General features: G+C 47.8%; 3 protein-coding genes across 3 annotated transcripts; all 3 read right to left on the bottom strand.

The window, feature by feature from the left end:
• Positions 1–1,406: 1,406 nt before the first annotated feature.
• Positions 1,407–4,448, bottom strand: HOXD9 (homeobox D9). Its single transcript, XM_075153307.1, has 2 exons — positions 3,776–4,448; positions 1,407–3,289 (listed from the first exon to the last, which is right to left on the bottom strand). Exons 1-2 carry the CDS (start codon positions 4,446–4,448, stop codon positions 3,048–3,050), a joined length of 915 nt encoding a protein of 304 aa, XP_075009408.1. The 3' UTR covers positions 1,407–3,047.
• Positions 4,449–6,169: 1,721 nt separating this feature from the next.
• On the bottom strand, positions 6,170–10,855 carry HOXD10 (homeobox D10). The gene is made up of 2 exons (XM_075153306.1): positions 10,114–10,855; positions 6,170–8,718 (listed from the first exon to the last, which is right to left on the bottom strand). Exons 1-2 carry the CDS (start codon positions 10,853–10,855, stop codon positions 8,441–8,443), a joined length of 1,020 nt encoding a protein of 339 aa, XP_075009407.1. The 3' UTR covers positions 6,170–8,440.
• A 7,545-nt stretch (positions 10,856–18,400) lies between these two features.
• On the bottom strand, positions 18,401–19,904 carry HOXD11 (homeobox D11). The gene is made up of 2 exons (XM_075153956.1): positions 19,298–19,904; positions 18,401–18,719 (listed from the first exon to the last, which is right to left on the bottom strand). The coding sequence occupies exons 1-2, from the start codon at positions 19,902–19,904 to the stop codon at positions 18,484–18,486; spliced, it is 843 nt and encodes a 280-aa protein (XP_075010057.1). The 3' UTR covers positions 18,401–18,483.
• Between the last annotated feature and the right edge of the window lie 2,308 nt (positions 19,905–22,212).

The raw sequence follows: 22,212 nt of genomic DNA, 5'->3' as shown, positions 1-22,212 counted from the left end.
GAGCGCGGGCGCCCTCTGGCGGCGCGCGGCGGCGGCGGCAGGCAGCGCCCTCCCGCCCCGCGCTGCCCGCGCTGCCCGCACTGCCCGCCGCTCTCCCGGACCTGCCGCCGGCCGGTGGTTCCGCCAGACACCCAAACGGCTCCGCAGGGCCCCGGTGCCACTGCGGGACACCGGCGCGGCCCTGCACTCCCCCGCCCGGGCCCTCGGTCATGAGCGGTTCTTCCTTTGCTTTCTGTTTTGGGTTGGTTTTCTTCCTCTTTTTTTTTTTTTTTTTTTTTCTTTTTTTTGTCGGTCGGAGTTTACAGTGCCATTTTCTTAGCACATTTCGGTGACCCTCTTTTATTTTTTTGCCAGTGCTATAATTAACTACATACAAAGAATGCGCCCCGTTTACACATGGCAGCCAGGAAAGACGCCTGAGCTTTGAAGGCCGCTGCTATCGCGTTTTCGATCATGTTTCCCCACATACTACACCACGAATTCTCCATGTGTGGTAGTTCCAGAGTTATGCGTTTTTATTTCGAACACGTTATTTTGTTTGCCCGTGCATTTATGTATTTATGGATTGATTTATGTAAACGAAAGTAAAGATGAAGCTTTGTTCACCCCCCTGCTTCATCACACATGCCTGTGAATTATTCGGTATAATGCGTGTGCGTGTGCACGCGACTGTGCATATGTACAAACATATATTAACACAACCAACGGGTAGGAATTAAATTGTTGTTCGGTTTGACACTAAAAGTAATTTCCATGGAATAACTGCGTTTCGTCACTCGAGCTGTTTGGTTTTCTTTCTGCCATTTTGAAATAATCGCACACAATATTAGAAATAGGTAAACAAAGGGGGGGGGGAGGGAGAAAATATACAGGGTAAAACCTGTCAATCTGCCTGAGATGGTGCGGGCTTGGTGACAATTTCTTAGCAGAGCCTCTGCTAGAATCAACATAAGAGTGTTGTGTGGCAAGAACATCGTTTACGTGTTGTTAGTGATAGATCAGCCCCTCCACGGTTATTTTCGAAAATATGGAGGGTAACATCGTAGGATTCATCGCAGTAGAATACATACATTTCAACAAATCAGTGGACTTTGTAAAATCTCTCAATTTCGTGACCTTCGGGTCTTTTGCGAGTCTGTTGCCTTGGCCCAACGCTGACATACTGAAATTTATAGTCCAAGATTTTAAGACCTAGTTTGTCTGCATTTTTTGGCTTTTTTTCCCTCTCTAACAAACACAAACATCAAAATAAGGTGGTTTCAAAGAAAAGCGCCATAGCATATCGTAAACTCATTAGGTCCAGACGTCTAGCCATCTCAATGGTTTTATTATACCACGGTTCTTCCTGTTTTAAAAGAATTATAGGTATCTTCCCGACAATGGATGGGAAGCAATGCAACACCTTTTCCTGGCACTGCATGCTTTTGCCCTTTTTTTTTTTTTTTTTTTTAATAGAGGTAAATAACATTAAACACCAGGTCTCTCAGCTCTCCTCTTAATCTTGAATTAACCGAACTGCTCGTAAATATTTACGGGTCCTTCATTTTAATGGTTGCTCTTTAAACAAAGCATTTTTTACAATGAACTTCATCTCAATTATCTTGGTAAAGTCATGTGTGTTTATAAATGCAGAAGGCATGAGACGCGTTGCTAAATGAGGTCTCGCCAACAAAGCTGAACGTTTGGAAGCAGCCATGTCCCCCTCAGAGCTTCCCAACCTTCAGATTAAAGAGCGCGGAGGTTAGAAACGACCGGAAAAAAAAAAAGTTTTAAGCGAATAGGCATCATTTTGCTTCACTGGCTCTGGATGAGCGGTGCGGGAATATTTCCTAAATTATCCCAGGAGATGGCTGATGTTGCAAAGACCGCTCGTACCTCAGGCGGCGGAGCAGCGCGGCAGCAGGCGCACCTACGCGGCGCGGCCGGAGCCGGCATCTCCGCCACTGACCTCCAGGAGCAAATGTCTATTAGGCGAGGAGGGGAAGTGATTTTCCTCCGGCCTTTGTGGCTGCCAGAGGTGCTGCTGCCCCGGCAGCGCGGCCGGGCTTTCCCGCATCCCCGGCCCGGCAGCGCTGGGCCCGCGGCGGGCTCCAAGGAACTGCGCGGGGGCTGCGCGGGGGCTGCGCGGGGGCTGCGCGGTGGGGTCGGCGGCGCGGAGGGCATCGCGAAGGGCGCACAGATTTCTCCTCTCACCGCAGCGCTGTCGTTCGGTCACGGCAGACTTTATTGTGTAATAACTGACAACAATTACAACAGGTCCGTAGTTCGAGACACGGGGTGGTTAATTAATACAACAGTCACCGGGGGCAGGGACGCCAGCTAGCCGGGGGACCGGGAGACGTTAGGCCTATTGCGAACGGCTTCAAGGATGAGACAACCTCCTAATAGTGCACTAAAGGGGGGGAATAGCTCGTGGCCTTGCTGTGGCATCTATTGCGAAGGAGCGAAATTCAGACCTAGAAAGCAGAGGTTTTGGGTAAGGTTTCCTCTTAGTAAATCGTGGACAACACAGTACCCCCATTGATTTAAACGACTGTAATTTAATATATATTTTATTATCGTAATTATAATTAATTTCCTTACCTTTATTTTGGCAAAGTAACTATCTAGACTAGATCACTTTTAAGAAACATGTCAAACATTTAACATCAGATAGAGTTCCCAAAGCTAACGTGCACTCACAATATCATCAACCAAACGGTCTGGGAAGGAGGAGGGGGGATGAAGCGACTCTGCAAAACACGTTGGCGAGCAAGACAAAATTTCCCAAAATACCTGACATAGACCACGTTTCACTTCTATCTAAAAAAAAAAAAAAAAAAAAAACCAGATTGATTTAAAGTTCCTGGGGTGGGGGGGGGCGCGGGAGGAGGAGGAGAAACGTATGGGGAGCTGAGGGGGCAGGGGAAGAATAAAACCAAACCAACCAAAAAAAAAAAAACAACCCCAAAAAACCCAACAACCAAAAACCCAAACCCAAAACAAAACCCCAAAGCCCCAAACTCCAAACTAAAGCAATATTCCCCAACTGCTTTTCTACCCCAGCGTTAGTCTCCTTTATTGCCTTTCTCCTTGTTCATCTTTTTCATTTTCATTCTTCTGTTCTGAAACCAGATTTTGACCTGTCTCTCTGTGAGATTTAAAATCCTAGCTACTTCGTAACGGCGGTCTCGGGTGAGGTACATGTTAAAGAGAAATTCCTTTTCCAGTTCCAGAGTTTGATACTTTGTGTAGGGACAACGCTTTTTCCTCGTTGAACGAGCGTGGATCCAGTTTGCTGCAGGGTTATCTGGAAGAAGGGAGGTATATAGGGAACGGGGGGCGGGGGGAGGGGGGGGAGAGAAAGGTCGTTAAATTAATTTAACGAAGGATGGACTGTTTTCACAACTTTGGAGGAATTATCATAAAAGCCTTAATGCCCCAGTCTGTTTACTGTACAAATGATGTCTTGATGGTAGGTGGTTATGTGGAGTCTTTTATGGGTGCTTGTTGCTGCTTGCGCTGGGGTAGGCGTCTAGACGTTTTTATAGGTTAGTAAAACTATCAGTTTTGCACATTCGAGCCTTACAGGTTTCGGCAATAAATCAAAGGGGCAATTTCTTTCTTTCTTTTTCTTTCTTTCTTTCTTTCTTTCTTCCTTTCTTCCTTTCTTCCTTTCTTTCTTTCTTTCTCTCCCTCCCTCCCTCCCTCTCTCTCTGCCCCTCTCTCTGCCTCTCTCCCTCTCTCTCTCCCCCCTTTTCTTTCTTTCTTTTTTTTTTTTTTTTTTTGTACTTACTTGGGTCAAGTTGCTGCTGTTTCTCCTCCTTCAGATCGCTGCTCGGGCTGGGGTTGTGACTGCAGGCGGCGGGGTCCTTGGAGCTGCCGGCAGCCGCCTTCTCCCGGGGCTCCTGGAGGAAGGAGCTACACGTGTACTCGGGCACACCGATCCCCTGGGACTCCCGGGACGAGGAGCACTCAGTCCTTTTGGAGGAGGAGGAGGAGGAGGAGGAAGACGAGGAGGCGGCTGCTCCCGTCTCCGGCTTTATCCCGTAGTGGCGCCCGTTGGAGGAGCCGGAGCTGGACGCGGAGCCGCCGCTGCCGCCGCTGCCGCCGCTGCCGCCGCCGCCGCCGCCGCCGCCGCCGCCCGGGAAGCCCGGGAAGGGCTCAATCCAGGAGCGCACATAGCGGCCGGCGTCGGCTGCCCCTAAGTGGGGCTGGTGCATGTAGGGGTGGTAGATCCCGGTCATTGCCGCAGACGGCTGAGGGTGAACCGTGGACCAGGAGGTGGAGAACACGGTGGATTTTGGTGCAAAGCTACAGGAGGAAAAATCTGAACTCTCTGCAACACCTGATGGCCTGGAGGTCGCACTGTGACCTCCCTGGACGAATCTACTCCCGTAAACTTCTTCGCTTTCATGGCCTATGAGAGAATCGACATAATAGTTACTTATGGTGCCACTAGACGACATTTTAGGCTCCCCTCTTAGTCATATAAAAGGTTACACTGTTAACTGTATATGATACCCTCCCGGAGAACAATCGTAGTATTTTGCAGACTGCAACCCTCAACCATTGGTTGCGGAGCCCACGTGATCATATTTACCAATACTGCGAGTAAATCAATCCGCTAAACTGGGGCTGCTGTGATTAAAAAAAAAATCATCATCAACAACGGCCCCGCAGAGCGCGCCGCGCCGGCTGCGCGCCCGGACCGCGCCGGGGCCGCCTGCCCGCCTGCCCTGCCTGCCCTGCCTGCCCTGCCTGCCCGCTTGCCCGCCCGCCCTGCCCGCCTGCCCGCCCTGCTTGCTCGCCTGCCCTGCCCGCCCTGCCCGCCTTCGCTGCCCGTCTGCCCTGCCCGCCTGCCTGCCTGCCTGCCCGCCTGCCTGCCCTGCCTGCCCGGGGCGCGGCGGGCGTGGCCGCGCTGGCAGCCCACGACCGCGGCGGGTGCGGACTATTTCTTCACCTCCTTTGAGTGATTTCTGCCATTCATTTCTTAATCAATGAGAGGCAGGGTGTTTAAATAAATCTAACAGCCTTGGCTTGCTAATCACACTCCAAGCTGCTGAGGAAACCCGCTGGGAAAGGGGGATTCTTGCCTGTAAAAACAAACCATCGCAAGCTGGGACTGTAACGACTTCTCATAAAACAGGAAAATGTTACAGTAAAAGCACATTGCGGTACTTCCATATTTCAGAGCATGTGCGGGTATTATTATCCGCTCCCCCCCACCCCGGACAGAAAGTTTCCATGGAAAGGATACACTTTTTAAAAGAGATGCCCATTGTGTTCTTTTAAAACAGGTGGAAGACCTCTGTAATGATTTTATGCCTTTCAATAAAAATTTTATGAGGTGTATTTGATTATAGATTAATGTGTCCCTAATAAAATGGACGGATGGAAACAGCAAAGCCTGTGTCTCCGAGCACAACTGACGTGTGGCTGAACACATGCTCCTGTATCTGCGAAACTTTGGGGCTACACAGCTCCAGCACAGTCCCCCTCATGGTGCCCAGCGCGGCCCGGGAGGCGACGCGGGCAAACGCTGCCCAGAGGAGGCCGCCTGGCCCCGCAGCAGGCAGCGCCGCGGCCGCGGGGCAGGGGCCGCGTAGGCGGGCGGGCGGGCGGGCGGGCTCGGGCCCGCGGAGGGGCCCGGGGCGGCCGCTGCCCCCCGCCCGCCGGCAGAGCTGCCTCCTCCGCCCCCAGTTCAGGGGGAGCCGGGCCGGGCCGCGCTGGCCACGTTCAATGCCTACGCGAGATTTTTGCCCGCTTTGCTTTCTTTTCTTTCCCTCCACTCCCCTCCTTTCCCTCCCCGGCCCCGTTATGCTTCCCCGAGCGAAACGGTGCCCGGTTAGTATTGAAAACTAGATTACCCGTGGTCTTCTGCCCATGCCTGCTCTCTCGAGCGAGGGACCGTGGCTGTGTCGGGATCTGGAGGAAACGCACACAGTTAGTGGAGAGCCCGCAGCACGGCCCGCCGAGGGCACAAACAACAGCGCTGAGAAAACACTTCCTACTCGCGGGCCGGGATGAGGAAGGGACTGAAATTCCTGTTTATTTAATGATTTATTACTCTCTTAGGTTGTTTTCTTCCTTTTTTCTTATCTTTTTTTTCTTTCCCTTTTTTTTTAGAAGTGGTTTCTTTTTTTTTTTGTGTCATCTCGCTTTAGTATTTTCCTTTGCGTTTTCATACTTTTATATTTTTCTCTAGAAGCAGGGTTTGTGGTATGGCGAAGAACTGCCTCTCGCTTCACACAGATATAAATTGATAAAGCAGGCAGATTAGAGCGAGCCTCCTTTTTTATATACGTTAAACACTTGGTATGGAGCCAGCTAATTACTTCCCACTGCTGAAACTTCTTTGGTGATGTAGCGAGTATCTTTAAAGGAAAACAAAAGACGGTTCAAATGTATGCAATATTTAAAGAGGTTTTTTTTTTGAGGACCGTTTTGTTGTTTGTTTTCGAAACGAGAGCAAGCACAAAATACCTACGTGCTTGCGGCTCCCGCAGCTTCAAAATGAGGGTGCTTTGGTTTGAGGAAAGTATACCTCTGCCCTACGAGTAAACGTGCACATGAGAAAGTACTGGCTTAAATTAAATATCAGCGACAAGAGAGCAAAATACAACGCCACCAGCTGCAATATGAGCAGTATCAGTGTCACCAAGTCAGGCAACATTGGCACTATCTTGCGTTTAATTTCTTGATTTAGAAATTGCTTAGGGGAGGAATGGGCGTTGATTGTGAGCAAGCTGGTTTCCCAGCGCAAACAGTAGCCACGCTATTTTTCCAGTACTCTTTGAAGGTGAAAGTATGCCCAAGTATTTGCACTTCAATTTGGAGTCATGTTCATTTGCAAACCATTTGCAGTTCTGCTTAGTATTTCTGCTCACACAGGCACTCACCCGCTCTCTCTCACACACACGCCCTTCCTCAGCTTCCAGTGCAGAGCCCTGCTAATAACATTTTTCATCTACGTACAGAAAGGGTTAAGAGTCGTGAACTTCATTATCTGGATGTGTGCTACTAAAACGGAATTGCGCGAAATAAAACGATCTCTGAGCAAACAGAAACGGTGCAGGGTGACAAAAGTAGGTCTGAAGAGGCTGGTGTACTTTTGTAAGCACGCTTGGGAGCCTTTCTGCTCAAAAAAGCTAATCTCGCCAGATGTTTGAGGGAGTATTTCCCCATCCACCATCTTCTGCAAGCTCTTGAGCTTACCAAGGGCCGAACTTCTTAACATTTACTTATACCCAGCTTTGCATTTGGTATGATGGCTTTTTTTAAGCGAGTAAAGACACGAAATCAAAGTCTACACATTGTACGCACGCAGTGACTGATATTTTTTAAATCAACATACGAATGTCAAGTAAAACGACACACATATTGCTGACAGCTTGTATTAGAAAGATTTTTTATCACTTACCATTTATGAGTTGATTGGATGAGGATGTCCAGTTTAGGTCATAATATTTTACTACGTTTTTCTTTGTTTTTTTTTTTTTTTTCCTTTCTCTCTCTCTTTTTTTTTTTTTTTTTGCATTCAGTTTGTCAGACTGCGAACATCACACAACATTTTATCAATTAATCGTTTGTTTACAGGCACAATTATAAACGAATTAGGTTTACATCATTTCCCGCCCCAGTCTCCACCCCACCCCTAAAAAAAAAGGAAGGGGGGGGGGGGAAAGAAAGGGGTGAAAAAGAAAGAAAGAAAACCAGGCAGACACACACAAAGACCAGAAAATGGCAAAGAAGGTACATCAGTCCAAAGACCTGCTGATATAGAAAGGTCAGGAGACCAATCTGCATCCGTACTTTAAACATTTGTAGAAAACCAAAGGAACCGCAGTAGTTTACAGAGTTTATTGCATTATACATGCGAACAGAACATGCACAAGAAGGACATATTGCTGCTACTATTCCACATATGCACCACAAGGAAATGTCTACAATGGAGAAGGAAATATTCCATTTTACGAAGGACAATCTCTAAGTTCATTTGCGAGGATAGTTACATTATAATGTGCTTCTCTTTCCCCCCACCCCCAAAGTTTTTCCCCACCTTTTTTTCTTAAAGTATTGAATGTACTCAAAACGTTATGGCCCGTGTAACAGCCCCACATAAATACCATTTTGTTAGTAAAAACATGAAAAAGTCACATTGCTTGGATGTTCGACAGTTCCAATAAGTTAAGACCAAATGATAATATTCAATAATAGTTACCCTGCATTACGATGAGAACAAAAATAAATTACACGTGCTAGGTTTTATATATACTCATCATAGTAATACATATTCACTTGCAGCGCTAAAAGAAGGACGAAGAGTCACATTCTATCAGAAAAACAAAACAAAACAAAACAAAACTGGAAAATGCCGGGTTCTGCCAGAGTCTCTCCTGCCTTTAGCAAGTGGCGGTGCTGTGCCCATTCCTCACTGGTGCCCCCCCGGGGTTAGGGTTTAAGAGAAGGTCAGATTAGCGGTCAGTTCCCGGATTCGGTTCTCCCTGCTCATCTTCTTGAGCTTCATTCTGCGGTTTTGAAACCAAATCTTGACCTGCCTGTCAGTGAGGTTTACGCTCTTACTGATCTCTAGACGGCGCTCTCGAGTGAGATACATATTGAATAAGAACTCTTTCTCTAATTCCAGTGTTTGGTGTTTAGTATAAGGACACCTCTTCTTTCTGCCACTCTTTGCAGTTAGCCAATTGCTTGTTGGAGTATCAGACTTGATTTCCTCTATCAAAATCAAAGAAGAAGAAGAAGAAAAAATAAAAAATACCTCAGACTGTTAGAGTGTACCCTTGGCCATGACCCCTCCTCTGCCGTGTCTGGCAGATGTGGGCATTAAGCACAGCCCGGGTGAGGTGTGGGCACAGAGAGGGGACCTGCTGCCAGGCTGGGCTCGCCCGTCCCCACCACAGGGCACCCTGCCTTGCGGCCGCCCCGCTCTCCTGCCCCTTCCAGAAATGGGCTCTCAAGTTTTCAGCTGGCGCTTAGCATTTCAACAATATTTAACCTGCCATCAGCCCCATGGCCGCATTTTCACGGGTCTAGCCTCGCCATGGCCGCCTCGGGCTCCCACGACACTTGCTACGAAAAGATCCCAATTACAAAATACCCTCGCACTGTATTTTGAAGCAGCTTCCCCCCAGCCATCAGCTGAATTACACCAGCACACCTAGGAGCAGACATAGGCGTTTTCCCAGCCAAAAAGATACACAAGAAATTAACACCCTCTGCCTCGGATTTTTTTTTTTTTTTCCATTTTCCTTTTAGATTTTTCTTTCCCCACCAGAAAGACATTTGCCCCCCATCAACCTAGACCTGGGCTGAGAAATATAATTCAGATAAAAAGAATCTCCATGCACACGTAGGGTAAAAATCGACCTAGAGGTTGCAAAGTACATTTTGACAGGAGAAAATTTCCCGTTTTGGGATTCTTCGACACACGCCGTTCGAAAGGAAGGCTTTAGTGCACTTTTAAAGGGAAAATAAAATCAGATTACCACCACCTTTAGCTTTCAAACGCATTTCAAAATACTGTCGCCCTTTTGGAGACCAACCCAAGGTTATCTAAAGCACCACATTGAAATATTCCACCTTTGGACCAGGCAGATAGCGGGCTGCTGCTTTCATTGTGCATTTGTTTCCAACTGTACCCAGCCTGGTAGCACCTATTCCTCACCTACTTTAATAGGATAGTAATTAACTTTAAATGCAATCAAACCGCAGTAAGGCTCAGTGAAAAAAAAAAAAAATTAAAAAAAAATCAGCGAAATATTACGAGAGAAAAGTTGAGCTGGTCGTATTTTACAACCTCCAGACCTGCTTTTTTAGAGGTATGGGGCTGCTTTTGGCTGCTGCAGCGCATTAAGGAGCACACGGCTACATTCCCCGCATCACAGAGGCGGTCTGCATGCACGAGAGAGGCAGATCTCTACAGAAAATCTTTGGACCCTTTTGTGTGGCATTTTTGCCTGCCAAAATCTTCAGAGACACAGCACCTGCAGCCCGATACTCCTTAGCATTAAATGTGATGGCTGTGATGCTCGTTAGTATATTCGAGCGTGCTTTATGGTGCTGGCGTGTTGGAGTTACACCACGGCACGGCTTAAACTCGGTAATACAGACCTTTACTCTCCTTCTCCTGGACTTCTGGGCTGGACACGGAGCCTTCGGGCAGGCAGCTCCGCTCGTCTTGCAACGTGGACTTGGGCTCGGGACTTTCCACTTGAGAGACTTTAGCGGTGCTGTCTTGGTTGCTCGGGTTTTCATTCATTTTCTTTTCCAGCTGAAGTTGAGCAGATATCTGCGGTTTGGAGCTGCCGCGAGGGTTTAACTGTAACATTACAGTTGAACTCGTTTCAGGGCTATTATTGTACTCTTGGGTTTTCCCAGTGGCGTAGGTCTGGCTCAGTCTAAAATATCCTGGGACGGGAACCTCGGGGTTCTCAATGGGGCATGGTTCAGACACCAGCCTCTGGTAGGAAGGGACGTCTGCAGAAATGAGTTTGGATCTCTTATCGGAATACATGCAGCAATTGCTTTCTTCTTTAATATTTGTAGTGAAGGAACAAGTGGGGACCTGCTGTGTAACAGGTTGCTCTATTCGACAAGATCTGTTCGGGTCTGTCCAAGTGTCTACTTGAGGTATATAAGGATGTACATTCATACCCATATTTTGGTGATTAACTTCTCTTTTAGCCAGAGACGGAAGGAGTCCACAGGTTTGCATCCCATACGTCCCAATGTCTGTGCTAGGTGGCATATACATGCTGGCGCTGTTGGAGTAGAAACTGTCACTCCTGCACGCACTGATGAGAGAATCTACTAAAAAAGTATTAGCGGCAGGAGAGCTGTTGGGAAAGGACATTTTGGGGCGGAATTTGAGGAAGAGAGATTGTGTCCTTTGTAGGCTGACATCTCTAGGAAAACATTCCCGTGTAATTGCGGATGCCTCCGCGCGACCACATGACAGCCGGGCCAATGGCAGCGCCCGCCGCCCCGCGCCCCGCCGCCCCGCCGCTGACGCGCCCCGCCGCGCCGCCCCGCCGCGCCCCGCCGCGGTCAACAGCGACCCCTAGGCCGCCGCGCCGGCACCGCACCGCACCGCCCCGCCGCGCCCGCCGCCCGCGCTGCGGCAGCCGGACCGGGCCCCGCCGCGCCCCGCCGCCCCGCGCCGCGCCGCGCGCCCCCTCCCGCGCCGCGCCGCGCAGTCTCCGCGGGCGCGGAACCCCCCGGGTGGCACGGCGGGCGGAAAAACGCGCCCGCCCGTCGTGGCTGCTGTAAAAGCCCCGCTTCTGACAAGTGCGGGGACAAAAGGTTGCGGGATTTATTAATGCGTATTAGGGAGAATCAGGGGCGATCAATAAAAGCCTCATCTACATTCTTGGACTACTTGGCAATTTTCTTGCTTCTGAAGCTTTTTCAAGAGTTATACCCTCTGTTGCCGCGCACGGGAAGATATTTTATTAACAAATCAATCGAGACTTTGTAAAGGATAAGATTAATAGTTAAGATTTAGCATAATGGCGTTCGCGTTATGAATTATTGAAAATTATACTATTGATTTTTTTCCTCGCTGCTAACCGAGAAGGTCAATTTTTGTTTTAACACAAATCGTCAAATATTAAAAGCTAGACTTTTGTCATAACTCGAGTTTTATAGGGAGGCTACATTCCTAAAATTATTTTACAATGCTCTCTCCCGACCGCCTGGGAAAAAAAAAGAAAAGTGGGTTTTTCACTTGCCCTGGAAACTGAAAGCATCATGAAGATAATTTCTCCTTCTGTGGTATTGCTCATTAAAAAACATACAGAAACTCATACACTCACTACAACTCTTCGAGCAACTTTTTCTTTTTCTTTCCTTTCCTTTTTTTTTTTTTTTTTGAAGAAGAATGACAAATGCATCCGTACTATATAAAAAAAAAAAAATACCGAAGGCAACAGTAAGTGTCTACATGGCAAATCAAATTTTTCCGTCCCAACATTTTAAACATGTTTTACTGTTTTTCCCCCCACTTCGTACCCATATTTACACCCGCAGCTATTACATTTTAAATAGTGATGGCGTAAGCTGCTTATTACTCTTTTTCCTTTCCTTTCCTTTCTTTCTTTTTCTTTTTCTTTTCTTTCTTTCTTTTCTTTTTTCTTTTCTTTTCTTTTTTTTTTTTTTTTTTAACTGTTCCCAAACTGGAGTATTTCTTATCTGGGACTAATGCTGTCGAGGACTCTCATCCAGACAAAGTGAACTTGTTGATAATTTTTGTTTCGGATTCATCCGCCTATTTATTTTGGGCCTTTCTACCATCAAAACACCCTTTCAGATCCCCAAGTGCGGGCAGCACGTGAAAGAACTCAAAAAAATGTAAATGCGTCTTTCGCACAGCTGAAAACATGCGTTTTCCACCAGCGTGGATTTGAATTTTCCCCTGTTTCCTGGCATTTGGGTGTTTTGCGCTTTACCGTGCACTTTATGCTGCTGGAAACAATAACCCTATTTAAAATTTCGCTGTGGCAATGAGACAGACCTTTCAAAACCTTATCGCAGCTGTTCAAATACAACATCATTGTCAGGTTAAGAGCCAGTGTCTTTTATGGCCGCAGTCTCCAGCTTCTGGGTTGCTGGAGAGTTTAAATATTACCTTCGTCATACCCGCTGCTCTCAAGAGCTGTCCGCAGCATCCCTGCGCCTGGCGCAGCCCCCTGCCCTCTCCGGGCACGCTTCGCCGCCACCGAGGGTCGAGCAGGGAAACGGGCGCTTCGGCGAGATGTCTGCTTAAGATCATGATCAGAGCCATTGCTAAGATTTGCCTGCGCCGGGAGAGGAGCCGCGGCGGAGCCCACGACGCTCCCTCCGAGCGCGGCATCCCCCCCTCGCCTTCTAGCAATTTCCTCCTCTTCAACAACAGCCCGGGCAACCCACAGAGTTTAAAGAAACAAAATACTATTTTCCTTGACGCAGTTTAAGACTCGCCTGTTAAATCTAATCAGGAATTTTATGCCCATCAAATGGCTCTTTCATAATCTTTATTTACACTGTAAGAAAAGGGGGTCCCAGAAATATCCCAGCTGAAGTATTAGCCCGGAGGTTTGCAGCGGGTTTCGCCCAACAGTAAAGTTAAAACAAAAAGCAAATGCTGAGCTGCTCTCCACGCCAGCCTCGCTGGTGCTAGGGAAGCTCACTCCTTGGCTCCTGATGAGACATGAGGGCTCTTTGATTTTTTTAATTGAAAATATGAATTTCTTGCATGTCACTACACGGAAACTCAGATGATGGCTGTGATGATAATGATTTAAATATCGCATTCAGAACTGGCGAACAGCTCCGTAAGACCCTTCGCTCACGATAAATCATGAGGGTTTTTAAAAACGGGCAGCAATTTTTTATTGAAAATGAACAGTAGGAAAGTTTAAGTTTGATGTAAATAGAAGTTGAATAAACATACGAGAGCCACTGGGGAACTGGGGACTTAGGCTCTGGGCATTTAATGTCACTCTTGTTTTAAATCATATTAAAATGGAATCAAGTAATTAACATTAATAAATAAATCAATATTGTGCAATAAATGAGATATACAATCTACATTAATATAAAGGTTTTGCTCTCAGAGCCCCATATTTTTCCCAACGAGGGACGAAAAAAAAAACCCAACCAATGGGTCCAGGCAGATGTAAATTACTGTTTGTAATAAAGCATAGGTGGACAATACAGTTTTCTCCTCTAGCAAATGTCAGGGCTAAAAACTTGAGGTTACCAGACGTGGCAGCGGGGCTTCATTTTCACTGCCTTATCTTCCTAAACCTTATTACTGGTGATACGATTTTTTTTTTTTTCTCGGCTGTGCTGAGGATTCTCATAGTTGCAATTTGCTGTGTTTGTGTCTCATTATGGGAGGGGGATGGGAGAGGGGTACGAAAGTGGCTAGATATTTTGCAGATGCCTTCAGTAACAAAGGTATTGCGAGAAATATCTTATTTTAAAAACAGGCTGGAACCCAGGAAGTTTTTAGTAAAATTCCTTTCATTTACTCGATATCAGCATTTTATTTAGGTTGTCTTTAAACGCGCGGATTGTATATTTTATGCCACGCTGTTATATTGCAGGGAGATTGAGGAATACTTTTTATTTAAGGAAAAAAAATTGGCTACGATATTGTGTCCTTTCTTCTTTTAATAATGCAACTGTCACGTTGCCCAGATTTCTATGTGCCATATTTTCGTAGAAAGAGTCGGCGTCTGGGCAGAGGGCTCAGATTCCCTGGATTTTTTTGACCGAGGGCGGGGGGGTGGGGAGGAACATACTGATGACATTATGCCTTTTCCTAAATATGAAAGCTTATAAAATAAACAAAATAGCACGCTGGCCGTTTCTTCAAAGGTATTATTTCTGAGCGTGGGGATCGCACAGTAGCACTGACTGTACTCCCAGCTTCGCCCGAAGCCTCAGCCCTTCCTCTATTGTATTTCTATATTTCTTTGGACACAGAAGTGCATACCGGGTATAATGAGATTTTAGCGTGTAGATTGGTCGCCGATTCTGCCCTCAGCCTCGGTATTTGGGCTGCACGTTTATCTTTCGGCAGATTCCTGCCGCATTTGTAGTTTAATCAGAAAATAACCAAATGTCCTTTTCGTTCTCCTTAAAGGACAAGCCCAAAGACATTTGGAAATAGCTCACAACCTTTTCGGTCTAAGGGAATAAAACAGAGAAAGGGGTTAAAAAAATAAAAAAAGAATAGAAGGTATTATAGACTCGCACAGAACCATCACATTTACACGATGATTCAAAAAAGAAGAAACTGGCGTTTCCATATTCCGGTATATTTTTTTTAATTAACAACACACCCTGGCTCCCATCACTCGTTCGCATTCGCTGAGATCGGCCTCACTGTAATTGCGAGGGGTTAAAGCACCTCGTATGAAGCCTGGTGGGGCTGGGGCTGGTGTGGGCTCTCACAAGGAGCACTCTCCCGCCAAGAAAAACAAACAAACACAAAAAACTTCGCTAAACGTTTCCCTCTCGAAATGGGTGTTTCCACCGAGAGACCAGGGGATTTTCCTTCGGGGTCCGGCTGCGCCTGCAAGGGGCACCTTTGGCGTCAGGGATCCCAAGGATTTCAGATTGTACAATGCCATTTTATTACCGACGGAAAGGCTATTTCTAGGAAACTGTTAACAATGAACTTCTAAAAAAAAAAAAAAAACCCAACAACCCAACAACACAGCAGACAAAGTGCCAACAAATGCTTTCACGGGAGACGGGGCTTTAAAAAATGCGGAATATGGCTGAGCCAACGTGAAATAGATTTCGATGAATTCTGCAAATAAGCAGAAAGCAGCGAAGCCCTTTCTTTCCTCAGATTCTGACCAAAAGTGCGCACTGGAGGGAGAAAAAAATAAAACAGAAAACCAGAAAAACGGAACATGCTCGGTCGCTGGAGAGCGTCCAGGAAATCCATAAGCTTCGCTTTAATTTTCTAATCTCTAGTTTCATTTTAATAGATCTCCATAGTACTTTTAAGGAGAGAGATTTCATTCAGCAATGCCTTGGCAAGGTGATGTTCGGATATTAAAAATATCGTCTTTTTGCTTTAGTCTCTCTGTCTCTATTTAAAAAAATAAGCACTCTCGCCTTTAAATAAAGTATGTTTTTAAAATTATGCTTTCTATACCTAGAGGTTTATTTAAGAAAAGCCTCGAATAAGAATCGAAAGACAAACTGTGGAATAGCATGGTTTTTATATCACTTTTGTTCTATCCGCGTTAAGGCTGTCCTTAAAGAAGTAAATAGATATTCGTTCTAGGGAACGAATTCTGAATATCACCGTTTTTTTTTTTTTTCTTAAAATTATGGGATTTTTTTAAAAGCTCGGATGCATTGTAAAAGATTACGATCCCCCCCCTCCAAATTCTTTTAAAGCGGCATATTTCTCCAGCACGTCACGGTTATGGATTATTTGTTTAATAAATCTTTTTGATGCTTTATTTTCTCATTTGGAAGGCCCTGAAATCTTATCGTTACTTATATATTAGATATTTTATTAGCAGTGGAATTATTATTAGGGGGAAAATAGGCTTGAGCACCGGGAGGGCGGCGGGCATTACAGGGCGCGGGCGCGCCCTCCTGTGGCCACCGGCCGCCAAGCACCGGGAATTTCCTCCGTTGCCGGCGCCTTTCTCCTCAGCTCGATTTGCTCTCAGTTATGGGTTTCTTTTTAAATAGAAACTTAAAACTGCTATAATTGAGCATTTATGCAAGATTAATGCTAGGGTCTTTCGGTTTCCGCGGCCCTCTTCTGCGGTGTCTTAGCACTTTAAAGGCGTATTAATCGGCTAAGACAGACTGTTAAAGCACTGCAGGGAACAGAAAATCAAACGACTCGTTCTCGCCCTGTGGATTAAGGCTCGGGAGAGACAAGAGAATTTTACTATAAGGTCAGGCGAAATGCTTTGAGAATCTCCCCGCGACTTTGCGCATTTCTAATTAATGGGCTTTGTGGGGAAACGCACATCCGCAGAAAAGCTACACAGAAGTATCATCTTTCCCTCTAAACTACGAATCATTTCCTACAGCCCTCGCATTTTCTTTTTTTGAGCGAAAAAACATTTTTTTTTAAAAGAGCTAAAAAAAAAAAGGATATTTGGGACGAATTCCCGGGGCGCGGACGAGAAAGGCGAGGGAAGCGGGGAAGCCCCGCCGAGCTCCGGCTGGAGGGGACCGGAGCGGGGCGTGCTCCCCGCCACGCCGCGGAGAGGCTCACCTCGACCCAGCTGGGATTTTCTTTGCGTTATGATGCATTTGCTAATATGGCCAGCTATGCGGTAATAAGTGTGTGTGTGGTTGTGCGTGTGTGTGTGAGAGAGGGAGGGAGGGAGACAGAGAGAGAGAGAGTGGGTGGTGGTTGAAAATAACAGAGGAACCTTAAGGCGCCTAATTATTCAGAAAGGTTAAAGGTGATGACCTTGACATTTTGGAAGTTCAAAGGCATACACTTATGTTTTTCTTGCTAAAGGGTTTAAAATTTTTTTTTTTTAGTCATGCCTGCCTCCGCTTCCATTCCTCGCTTTTTTCAATTCTCGGGCTTTTCTTGACTTATTTGGGCACTTTTGCCTTCCCTGCACGCGAGCGTAGGGAGAGCCGCTTCGTCCTATTCAAAAAAGGCAAATTCTTTTCTCACTCCTCGCCTTTATTGCACATTGCGGAAATCTCTTTTTCACCCACCAGAAGGTGTATAATATAACCCAATTAAGCTGTTTAGAACCTCGGGTTTTATGGTGTTGTCTAGACAGTTCAAGGTTTTGTAAACAGCCCAGCCAGGTCACGCAAGATAAAGCGGCGAGGAGCGGAGCGGACCGCCGCCGGCTGACGGCCCCCGCGCAGGGCCCGCCGCCGCCGGGGCAGCGGGCTGAGCTCCGGCCGAGCGCCGCGCTCCGCTCGCCCTGCCGAGGGATGATATTTAAGAGATCCACCCCTCTGCCTCCAAAGTTTTTTTCTTTTTTCTTTTTTTCCCCCCTCCACTGGTGCCAATTGTTTATAGCTCCCTCTTGCCTGACTCCCTCCGAGCCCTCGGACTTTCTGCCTTACCCTTCACTAACAAGTAAACAGCCAACGGCGTTGGGGATTCTGGGCTTAATGGGAGCCTGTCCAGTTTTAAAAAAAGCCTTTTTCGTTGTTTATAGTAATCGTAGCACCATCAGAAGTGATGGTCTGCAGACAGCCATGTTGGCTCTGCCTCACAGCGAACAGGGAAGGTCGCGCATACCTACAAAGGGAGAGTTAGACATCTAAACTATTATTTATTTAAAATGCATTTAAAATAACCCGACTAGGCTTCCTCCGGTTGTTATTTAACTGAACTTGGCTCTAGCCCGGGAAACGCTAGGATCCTTCGGAGATGGAAATCCATACAGTGCACGGAAGTTATAACCTTAACTTTACTAGAAACCATTTATTCACATGAAAAAGACAGTGGCCCATGCTTTTGGATGACAATAGAAACATATATATATATATTTTATATATAGCGAACGTACATTTACCATCTCTTAAATAAACCGCATTCACTTAAAGGGAGGAAAGTGTTACCCTAGCTCAAAAGCAACAACAGAGCCCCCCCGAACTCAATTAATTGTAAGCAAAAACTACCAGACACACTGCAGGTCCATTGCTGGTACTGTGGGAGAGGGAAAAAAGCACCTTTGGCGAGAAACACTTGAAAGCGGACAGTTGGATTTACCCTAGTTTCCCCTTATCAGGAATCTGCTCCGCCAAGCCCCGAAATCTCCAGTGGCCATTCAGTGTGTGGAGTTGCACATGAAAATGAAACTTTGAGTTCCGCAGGGTGGATGTGTCGTGTAAACCAATTTGCTTTTGCATTCAGATGGCAGGTCCGAGATATTATTTGTTTTTCTTCTTTCTTCCTTTTCTCTTGCTCTCTCTCTTTTTTTTAAAATTTTTTTCATTTATTTTTCTTTCTTTTTTTTTTTTTTTTTTTTTTCAAAACAAGGGATTCCCAGTGAAATATTGGAGTCGATCTCTGTTCAGTTTCTTTTCTTTCATCCTTCGATTCTGGAACCAGATTTTAACTTGCCGGTCAGTGAGGTTGAGCATTCTGGACAACTGCAGTCTTTTCTCTTTGTTTATGTACACGTTGAAGAAAAACTCCCGTTCCAGTTCTCTTATCTGATATTTGGTATAGGGACACCTCTTTTTCCTTGATCGCTGGGGAATTGCTGAAATTCAAGAGAGAAGAAACTGATTTATGCTGCTGCTACGAACATGCTCAGCTAGGAAGAGATCAGAGACTTTGACAATATCCCATTGCCTGGAAAGCAGCCCTCTAGCAGTTCAAAAAATATTCCTGGGGCTTTTAATCTCTGGATGACTTAGCAAAAAAGCGAAATTTCCCAACTTCTCCTTAAAAGAGAGCACTTCGAGCAATACAGAGAGATATTTAAATGGGCTGGAAAAATTCCAAGTTTCTCAAACTCCTCTCACACCACCACCCCCCCCCGCCCCAAACAAACGAAGACCTTAAGCTCTAAACCGAAGGCAGCTCTGAGCACTACCTGTGAAATCTCCCCGTCTCCCCCCCCGCCAAATCAACAATTTAATAACAATTAATATCCTCTTCCAAGAATACCTTAAGCCCACCTAAATTGGTTTCCTATCGTAAACACGCTTTACAACGGTAAAGGAAATCTTATAGGATATATAAAATCCTTTGGATGCTTATAAAATTGCACATAAAATGCGGCTTGACAAAGTGTTGGCCTTGTACTCTTGCCCCCAATTTACTACTGATACCTACCTGAACTGTTGCTCTTCTCTGCAACAGCCTCACCAGAAGGGGAATCGGCGCTGTTTGCTGGTGTCACTTTCTTCTCTTGGCTGGAAGGTGTTTTACTGCAAGTGCTGTTCTGGGCTTTCAAGTCGCCCTTGTCCGCGTCCCCCTCGCCCTCGGAGTGCTGCTGGTACGGGGGTCCGGGGGCTGTCTCGTAAAACTGGTCGAAGCCTTGCGGCAGGATGCCGTTCCTCCCCACCGAGCTGTAGAAGTTGGAGGCGGCGGGAGACGGTCCGTGGTGGCCGCAGACAGGGTCCGTTTTGAATAACATTTCCGTCCTCCTGTTCGCAGGCTGCAGAAAGTCTCTGTGCATCACCTCTTCAGCTGAGTAATAAGGAGCATAACTGCCCCTATACTGCCATTTGCTGCGCTCTAATCCGTATTCCCTGAATGCTACTTCGCGCACAGGTTGGACATGAGGTAAATTAGAAGAATAAGGAAAAGTCATTTGACAGGACGACGATTGCGACAAAAAAGAGGGTTTCGTCGAGAAATCTGAGGGTGAGACGTAATAAGCGCACCCTGGCAGATACATATTGGATGTGCCGTGACTGCAATCGTCAAACTCAGTCATGTCTTCCTTTTTGCGATTGCAAGCAACCAGGAGGCTTCAATGCATTGAACAAGATCCATCTATTGCACAAGAGGGTTTGGACAGGATCAACTAAGAAAAAATCCCCACCGTGTGCTGACGTGCAATTCATCTTGATTGATTCTAGTGGTAATTATGTCACGTGACGCGATGTAGAAATGTCCTTATATCTATATCAGCCCCTCGGAAAGGCTCCTAAGATCTCTCCAAAGAGCCCTCCCAGCACGGGGAGACGGGCGCAGCATTTGTACAAATATAGCCGCTTTTTCCCCTCATCCTTTCACCAGGCGATGAGATACACGTAGGTGGTGCGGCTAATCACCTGGGGTCGCGCCGCCCGGGCAGGCGCCTGCCCACCGCTGGAGCCCGGCGCGGAGCCCCGCGGCGCGCAGCCCCCCGCCCGCATCGCCGCCCAGCCCGCCCGGCCGCCGGCCCTCCGCGGGCAACGGGGGGGGAACACAGCCGCCGTCGGGGAAGGTAGCCCTCGGAGCGCGGGGTGCGGGCTCCCAGCCGGGCACCCTCGGCAGGGAAACGTGATCGCTCCTCGTCAGAGGGAGCGGTGCTCGCCGGCCGCCGCTCACGCAGATGATGAGCGGGTGATGGTTCGTTCACTCAGGAAAGCCAAGTCCCATTCACACGCTCGAGCGTACGGGTGGATCTGCCCGCCCGGCTCCAGCAATCCACAGTTGGCATCAAAACCGGTCACGAAATTCAAAGCCTGAATCCCGATCACCTCATTTTCCCTCGCTTATAAGCCCAAACACTGCGCGCTTGTGTAAGGGCGCCAGAGACAAACTGAAATGAGAAATACGCAAACAGACCATCTCAGTAGCCGGTTTTATGAAAGGGAGACACTTTCGGGCTCTTCTGGAAAGCAAAGGGCTAGGGCAGGAAGAGAAGTCCACCAAGCACGGCTTCCTTGGGAAGCAGAGCAGCACACAAAGTGACCTCTGTTCCCGTGCCTCCAACTCCCACTAAAATGTTCATTTTCATTGGAAGGGAAAAGCAGGGTTGGGAGCGGGCGACACGCACAACACCCGCCAGCCCCGCGGCCGCCCTGCCTTCGAGGGCTCATTTTTGTCAATTTTCTTTTTCTCCTTGAAATATGATTTTACATAGACGAGCACAAACCAGGTCACAAAGGCTGAAAAGAGAAGAGAATAAATAATACGTGCCAGCAATAGCCCTATGCTCGAGCAATTCCTCATTCCAGAAACGTTTGCCAGCTCTCTATGGGAATGCCTTTTTCCGCCACTGTACAGCATAGCCAGAGTAGCCCCGCCACATGCCGCTCTCCAAATAAACCCGAAATCTGGGCGAGCTCTCCACGCCGAGCAGGGTCGCCCCCTGCCACCCAGGCAATCCCCGGGCGCTCCGGCCAGGCCCCAGATCACCTCCGAAAAGCCAGCCTCCAAGTCCCACAGCAAGCAGAGAGCCCGGCAGGTAGGGAACCGGCCCCAAAGCGCCGCGGGCAAGTGCCGGGGAGGCCCGGGGGGCGCGCCGGCTCTGCGAGGCGCCGGTGCCCGCGGAGGGCTCCGCCAGGCGCAAGGCTGCGCGCCCCGCGGCCCTGCCGCGACAGGCGCCTCCTGCGAGCCCCCGGCTCCGCGCTGGGGAGAGGCTCCGGGGGCGGGAGCCCTGCTGCCCGGGCTGCGACCCGCACCCTACCCCCCGCCCCGCCGCCGCCGCCGCCGCCGCCGCCGCCGCCGCCGCCGCCGCCAGCGGCACGGCCCCTCTTGCATCCCCCGGCCCCCCAGAGCAGACGAGGGCTGCCCAAGGGGCTTCCACACCGCAGCCCAGCTTGCCCTTTCTAAAAAGCAAAAGACCAAAGCCGGGCAGATAAGATGAAACTCATTCCTTTCCCCCCCCCATTCCCTTTCTTTCCTTTTTTTCTTTTCTTTGTATAGTATGGTATTTCTTTGCCTTGGTGCCTCGCTCGCAAACCACCTCAAACGCCACGCATTGCTCCCAGCAGATAGACTCTCGCAAGGTATCAGTAGAAATCAAGGCACAAAACCACCATTCCCTGCCTTTATCGGTAACTTTCGAGCCTTCTCCATTCTACTGCAACACATGAACAACCTCCTAAAAATGATGCCTGCGCAGTTAAAATGGCTCCTGTGTCACTTACCACCCTGAGCTTGCAGCAGAGCAGGGCAGGGATCCGTTTGGATTGTGCCCCCAGGTTTCTGATCGCCTATCTCATCAGGAGAGATGGCTCTGGGAACCTACGGAGCTTCATTTTCTTTACCGTTCAAACAACTCATTACGCCTTAGCCAGAATCCTTCACCT

Source organism: Calonectris borealis, chromosome 6, assembly GCF_964195595.1.
Source record: "Calonectris borealis chromosome 6, bCalBor7.hap1.2, whole genome shotgun sequence".
NCBI classification, from domain to species: domain Eukaryota; kingdom Metazoa; phylum Chordata; class Aves; order Procellariiformes; family Procellariidae; genus Calonectris; species Calonectris borealis.
Note: the sequence above shows the minus strand (reverse complement) of the source record. Positions and strands in the feature narration are given on the sequence as shown.

Bases quoted from the DNA above. Each gene is read 5' to 3' on its own strand.
- HOXD9 (XM_075153307.1), bottom strand. From the start codon at position 4,448: ATGTCGTCTAGTGGCACCATAAGTAACTATTATGTCGATTCTCTCATA. The intron at 3,290-3,775 runs GTAAGTACAAAA...CCCTTCTTCCAG, and splicing joins ACAGCAGCAACTTGACCCAA to ATAACCCTGCAGCAAACTGG.
- HOXD10 (XM_075153306.1), bottom strand. From the start codon at position 10,855: ATGTCCTTTCCCAACAGCTCTCCTGCCGCTAATACTTTTTTAGTAGAT. The intron at 8,719-10,113 runs GTCTGTATTACC...TGATTTTGATAG, and splicing joins CCAGGAGAAGGAGAGTAAAG to AGGAAATCAAGTCTGATACT.
- HOXD11 (XM_075153956.1), bottom strand. From the start codon at position 19,904: ATGACTGAGTTTGACGATTGCAGTCACGGCACATCCAATATGTATCTG. The intron at 18,720-19,297 runs GTAGGTATCAGT...CTTGAATTTCAG, and splicing joins AGAGAAGAGCAACAGTTCAG to CAATTCCCCAGCGATCAAGG.